Raw genomic sequence first — 6,342 nt, 5'->3', positions numbered from 1 at the left:
TAGCCACCAGTCAGCCAAAGGTCAGTGCTGTCAAGCCTTAAGAGGAGTCAGGGTGAGGAGGTTGACTGACAGCTGCTGATCCAAATGAAATCAGGACAGAGAGGATTCCACTCAGCTCTCAGCACGAAGTGTCCATTGCAGGGAGGTGCTCTGAGGCCCACCTTCAGTTCCTGCTCCTTGGTCCAAGGAAGCTATGAGGTGTCAGTGTCAGAGTAGCAGAGGAGCGGGTGCCCAGACTCTGGCCACAGTTGACATGACAATGTTGAATGTGAACTAGGATGACTCCACATGCCAGAACACACTGGGCACCCCCTGCCAGCAAGTGCTGTCTTCTGAGTAAACCCAGGGCAGGGCTGGTAGGAGGCAGGGGAAGACTCACTCTAAGGGTGCCATGGTTCTTCTATGGGATTCTTAGGGGACAGCCTGACCAAGAGAACGGGAGCCTAGTGGGTTCTTGAGCAGTACCCGCAAGGAAACTTGCAGAGGGTGCCTTAATAAAGCCAAGATGAAATCGACCTGTTGAAGGCACTTACCAGCATCTCATTCTCCATCCACCAGGTACGAAATCACCTATCCACTGGCCCACACTCCTGTCTGCCTCTCGGACCACAGCCATCATGCCTCGTGGTCAGAAGAGTAAGCTCCGAGCTCGTGAGAGACACCGACTAAACAGAGCTCAGACCCAAGATATTAAGGATACCCCAGCAGCTACTGCAGAGGAAGAGGCGGCCAGTTCATCCTCCTCCCCTGATTGTGGGGATGGTCCCTCCACCTCCGCTGTGGCTGGCAGTCTCCCGGCACCTCCGAGTGTCCCAGCCACCACCAGCGCCGCTGCAGGTGTTTCCTGCAAAAGGTCTGATGGAGGTGCCAGGAGCCGTGGTAAGAAAAATAAACATTCCTCCCAGGCCTCCACTTCCACGGAGAGCTCTGGCGCAGATCTCCTTACCAGGAAAGCGGGTATGTTGGTGCAATTCCTGCTGTATAAATTTACAATGAATGAGCCCGTAAGAAAGGCAGAGATGCTGAAGATTGTGCACAAAAGGTACAGGGAGCAACTCCCTGAGATCCTCACGAAGGCCTCTGTGAGCTTGGATCTGGTCTTTGGTTTAGAACTGAAGGAAGTCAGGCCCAACAGCCACTCCTACACGCTGGTCTACAACTCAGATGATACCGGTGATGGAACTCTGAGCAGTGCCTGGCGATTACCCACCAGAGGGATTCTGATGCCTCTGCTGGCGGTGATCTTTTTGCGTCACAACAGCGCCCCTGAGGAGGATATCTGGGCAATCCTGAATATGTGGGGCATCTATGACGGACAGAGGCACCTGATCTTTGGGGATCCCAGGAAGTTTATCACCCAAAATTTGGTGAAGGAAAAGTACCTAGAGTACCGGCAGGTGCCCAACAGTGATCCTCCACGCTTTGAATTCCTGTGGGGTTCAAGAGCCCATGCTGAGATCAGCAAGATGAAAGTGCTGGAGTTTTTGTCCAAGATCAATGGGACCTCCCCCAGTGACTTTCCATGTCATTATGAAGAGGCTTTGAGAGATGAGGAAGAGCGATCCCGGGCCACTGCTGCAACCATGGCTGGCACTACTTCCAAGTCCAGTGGGGACTCTAGGGCGACATCCAGCTGTGCATCTCACCTTGAGTGAGGTCTGAGTTGGACACTTCACTATCTGGTTTGAAAGGCCTGTTAAAGTGTGTTCCTAATATGCACCATCATCTTGTCTTATCTGGTTTTTGCATTTTTGTGTCTTCTTCTTTTCAACAAAAGTTCATTTAGATTCAGAATGTATGTTTATGAATGACATGGATCACACGTTCATTGCTGTGTGTCAGGTTTAGGAGTAAGATTTTGGGTCTTTGAAATGCACATTGAAAATTCTTGAATCACTTTGTGATCCAAAACAAGGTAACATGTGTTTAGGATAGGAATATCCTCGGAAATGTGAAGAGCCATACACTAAAATCGTAGGGAAAAGATGATGAAAAGACATACAGAGATAGAGCAAGTAAAAGTTGGTCAATTATTGGTTTGCCTTACTCCATTTAGTCTTTCTTTCTGTAAGTTTAAATATATATATATATATATATATTTCTAGATACGCTTATGTTTTCCAAGAATGTTTGAGAATATAAATCAGAGTGAATTTACCTCTCTTTGCTCATGGCTTTTCTTTTATACAATCATTCATTGAGCATCATCGTTTGGAAGTCTTCATGCTTGCTCTGGGTATGTTTAGTCAATGACCCACCATGTGTTCATGCAATTACAGATTCTAGGAGAGCTGTCGTTACAAAGGAGGGTGAGATATACCACTTCGTGAGGAACAAGTCCAAAGGGCAGTCAAGGAGGGCTGCAGACAGCATGTTACTTAGTTTGCATCGGTAAGCAGCATTTTGGCCACTTAGGGGGTTTTATTTTTGTTCGAGAACACTGTATACATTTCTGACTTCTCTTAGATGTAAAAGAAAAAAAATTTTATCTAGGTGGATGCTAACGTGAGGTCAACATAATCATATTAATAACTGCCATTCCCTAACGTCTTTATACAAGACTGGCATAGTGACACGCTTTCCGTACATTACATATATTCCAGCGAACCTACGAGAGGGTTTCTCAGCCTCGCTGTATACTGGACAGCCTGTGCCTCATAGAGTTAGCGTATGGTGAAGTGCCAAAATTCATGGGTCTAGTAAATGGCAAGGCTGGAACTAGACAGTTGGCCTAAGTCACTGTAAGCCCACACTGTTCTTCTCCTCCTACCCTGAGACACATTGTGTGCCTCTTATCTCAGTTTTCCTCTCATGACTTCAAAACATTGAATGATGAAAGGTATGGCCTCGTGTTCAAACTACTGCATTGAAAGCCTAGCCAGAACAGTAAGAATGCCAGAATAATTGAGATGTATACACAAATAAATGAAAGAGACAGTATTCTGTGACATCATGATCATCTACATTTGCAATGTTAGATAACCTGAAAAGCTCAGAGGCTCTCAGAATCATCCTAGAGAATCTCTTCCCTGTCACAATTTACAAGAACAGAAATTCCATGAGAATCTTCATCTGGCTGATGAAGACAAGAAACAGATGAATGCATTTTTTGCCCAGGCAGCCCACCAACAGTCCTGGGATCCCCGGTCTTGTGCTACACTTTCCCCACCTCACATTACTGCTGGAGAGGATCACATTCTCTGCAAGGACTGTAGAGCAGTAACTGCTCAAGACTTTGCAGAGATGTGGAATTTACCAGGTGGCCTTTCCTCCAAGTGACAGGAACCAAGATGAGGGCTCCATGTAAGGGATCCGAGGAGACCAGCTCCCCAGAATAGAGGGCTTCTGTGGGAAACCAGTCCTATCTACTCTCCAACACAAAGGGAACCAGACAAAGCTGTATTGCAGAGCCTACCCTCTCTCATTCTTCAGACTTTGCAGGGGCATAAGAGCCTTCGTCTAAGGGAAGGTTGTCAGGTCAGTAGATGAAGGAGTATCAGGTTTAATAGAAATGGCTGTGAGAAACCTGAATGAGATAGATTGAAGGAGGCAGCCACAACAAGAGGATCCAATGAAGTCCCATCCCTGTTGTGAGCCCTGGGAGGTTCAGAACAGTCCTGGTTTCTTGTGGTAACACTGACTTTCATTTAATATGCCTGGAAGCTTAGGATTTCATCAGAATGCTATAGCCTCCAATCAGTAGAGATGGGAGTCCAGGAATGGTGCCGAGTCAATGTGGAGATCCAGCATGGGGACCACTGAACCCACTGCTGATAGGTGTATACCTAACCCCTCCTCTGCTGTGATTTCTGGGAGACTCGAGCATGAGCTGTAGGCTGAAGTCCCAGTTGGATTTTGCCTGCATTCTATCAGGTCTAAGGGAAGTAAAATCTTTCTTTTGAAAGTGTGGCAACCAGGCCTCAGAAAGGAGGTGCATAATATGTGCCAGGCACTACAAGAAGTGCTTTATATTTACTATACAGATTCCACCAATGCGACAAGACAGGGCTTGTCAAACTCACTTCACAGATGAGGAGCCTGAAGCTCACTCACAGGGTTTAATAATGTGCCAAAGTTCACATGGCTGGATAGTGACAGGGTGGAAGCAGGCCCTTGATTGGAGTTAGTCTGAAGCCCACACTCTCCCACTCCTCCAAGCCTGAGGCTGACCTTGTATCTATTATTTCATTTTTCTTCTTACTTCACAGTGTCTCTCTGGCAATGAAAAAAAGGACCCTTTGACCATAGTTCTAGAAGCAGGCCTAAAGAAGGAAGCTGGAAATGAGATTCAAACCCAATTTGGGGATTGTCTGGGGGCTTAATTTACCTAGGATCCTCCTGCCTCTTGCCCCAGAGCTCCCTGAGAATTGCGTGCATTACAGCTCTCTTCCCCTGGGTCTTCCCCAGTGCACCTCTTGTCCAGACTGGAACCTGACCTGCCATCCAGCTCTTCTCTGCATTGTCCTCTGGAGGCTGCACCCTGCTCCCTGTGGAACTGACAGCCCATATCCCCTGCCCTCTCCGACTTAGAACACCCCGACTCCTTGCAGATTCTGCCCTTCACTGTGGACCTCTCTGATAGCAGCAGCCCCTTCCAAGTCATTGTTCACTTCGGACAGTGAAGTTCAGATACCTCCTTATCCCCTCTCCATGTCTCCACCAAACTTCTAAAGTTTTCTGGCAAATCAGCTGGTAGGAAGACTCTGATTTGACATGAAATCTACAGGTCCTTGGTTTATAACCCTGAGTCTGGAGAGGTGTTTTTTTAAACAACCCTGATAACTGTACTAGGATTTTAATGCAGTGTCTTATTTGATACTGAACACTGAATACATCCACTGATCAGGGAACTTAATTAAATGGCCAAGAACCAAAGCCTCCCTCCAGAGATGAGGAAGGCCCCAGGATAGCACTGTGTGAATAAACATCTACTGAGGCTGAATTCTTAAAAACTCAAAGTCCTTCTTAGAGGTGGAAAATGGTTCCTTCATGGACATGCTAGCCTCAAAAAGGAAAAAAATAACTCACCATCCTTCACTGATCTTGTCTGTATCTGTCCCAATGAAAATGCTGTTTTTTTCAGTGTGCTTAATGGCACCTGTTCAGGTGTCCAGACATGTTCAGTTAGGTGCAGGTAGCTATGATTTTTTACCATGCACCAAAAAGTAGGAGAAAATTCTCAGCCTACTGAGATTATATCGGTTATTGCAAATGTTAATGCAGAAAAGTACCATGGAGTATCAAAGGGTGAACTTTCCCTGCTGAGATTTATAGTGTTCTTTTGAAAATTAGATGTGATCCAGTATTTGAAAACACCTTGTTACATAGTATGCACTAGGAAAATGTGTCAAATTTCAAGGTAAATTTGCCTTCTCAGAAACTCCTCCAAGAAATATAGAGGGTTGTCCTAACCAAGTGCAACAGTTTCTCTTTAGTAAGCATCTGCTATATAACTGCGTATGGGAGAGATTGCAAATGCTCATTCACATCAGAGTCTTGCTCTCTTCCCTGGCTCCTGGGGGAACTGCATTCCCAGTCCACTTGTACTTAGGAAGGGTCATGTGACTAACCGCCACCACTGATATACTATAGTAGAAATATATTTGTCACCTCCAGGCTAAGGCACATGAGAGTCAGTATGCCACCTCCATGTTTTCTCTTCCATTCAGCAACAAACACACAGAGTCCATGCTAAGACATGGAGCCACACGATTCAAACAGCCTGGAGCCCTGTGTCACCTAATAGCAGTGAGCCTCTGCCAACCCACATCAGATTTATGTGCACAGGAAATAAATTTCTGATAGAATTCTGGTCAAGGTGGTGGAGTCGGTAAATGCTGTGTTCACCTCCTCTCAGGACCACAACAATTACAACTAAACTACAGAAAAAACATCATTGAGAATCACCTGAACTCTAGTTGAACCAAAGCCCTACAACTACAGACAAATATAAGAAACCACCTCAAGACTGGTAGGAGGGGTGAAGACATGGAATGGGCTGTTCCCATGCCCACATGTGATCATTAAAAATTAGGAGGAGGGGGCCGGCCGAGTGGCGCAATGGTTAAGAACTGGCTTGGGATGCCAGAGGGCCCCGGTTCGGATCCCACATATGAGGGCCAGTGACACTGCCCTCCACAGCTAAGATGATGAACAACAGCTCAACCTGGAGCTGGGCTGCCATGAGTCGCCGGCGTCGGCGTAGGCTGCAGCCCCTGTGGCAGTGGGTTGCCATGGGCTACCGTGTGTAGACAGCAGCCAGCGTGAGCAGTCAGCAGCCGCTGTGAGCGGTCGTCCAGAAGCCAGCGACTGATCTGCCTCTCCCGGGAAGAGTGCAATGAT

General features: G+C 46.8%; 1 protein-coding gene across 1 annotated transcript; it reads left to right on the top strand.

Moving 5' to 3' along the window:
• The first annotated feature begins 617 nt into the window (after positions 1-617).
• LOC109374419 (melanoma-associated antigen B4-like) lies at positions 618-1,655 on the top strand. Its single transcript, XM_019628988.1, has one exon. The coding sequence runs from the start codon at positions 618-620 to the stop codon at positions 1,653-1,655; it is 1,038 nt and encodes a 345-aa protein (XP_019484533.1).
• Positions 1,656-6,342: the final 4,687 nt, after the last annotated feature.

This window comes from Hipposideros armiger, unplaced genomic scaffold (assembly GCF_001890085.2).
Source record: "Hipposideros armiger isolate ML-2016 unplaced genomic scaffold, ASM189008v1 scaffold_821, whole genome shotgun sequence".
In the NCBI taxonomy this organism is placed as follows: Eukaryota; Metazoa; Chordata; class Mammalia; order Chiroptera; family Hipposideridae; genus Hipposideros; species Hipposideros armiger.
Note: the sequence above shows the minus strand (reverse complement) of the source record. Positions and strands in the feature narration are given on the sequence as shown.

Bases quoted from the DNA above. Each gene is read 5' to 3' on its own strand.
- LOC109374419 (XM_019628988.1), top strand. From the start codon at position 618: ATGCCTCGTGGTCAGAAGAGTAAGCTCCGAGCTCGTGAGAGACACCGA.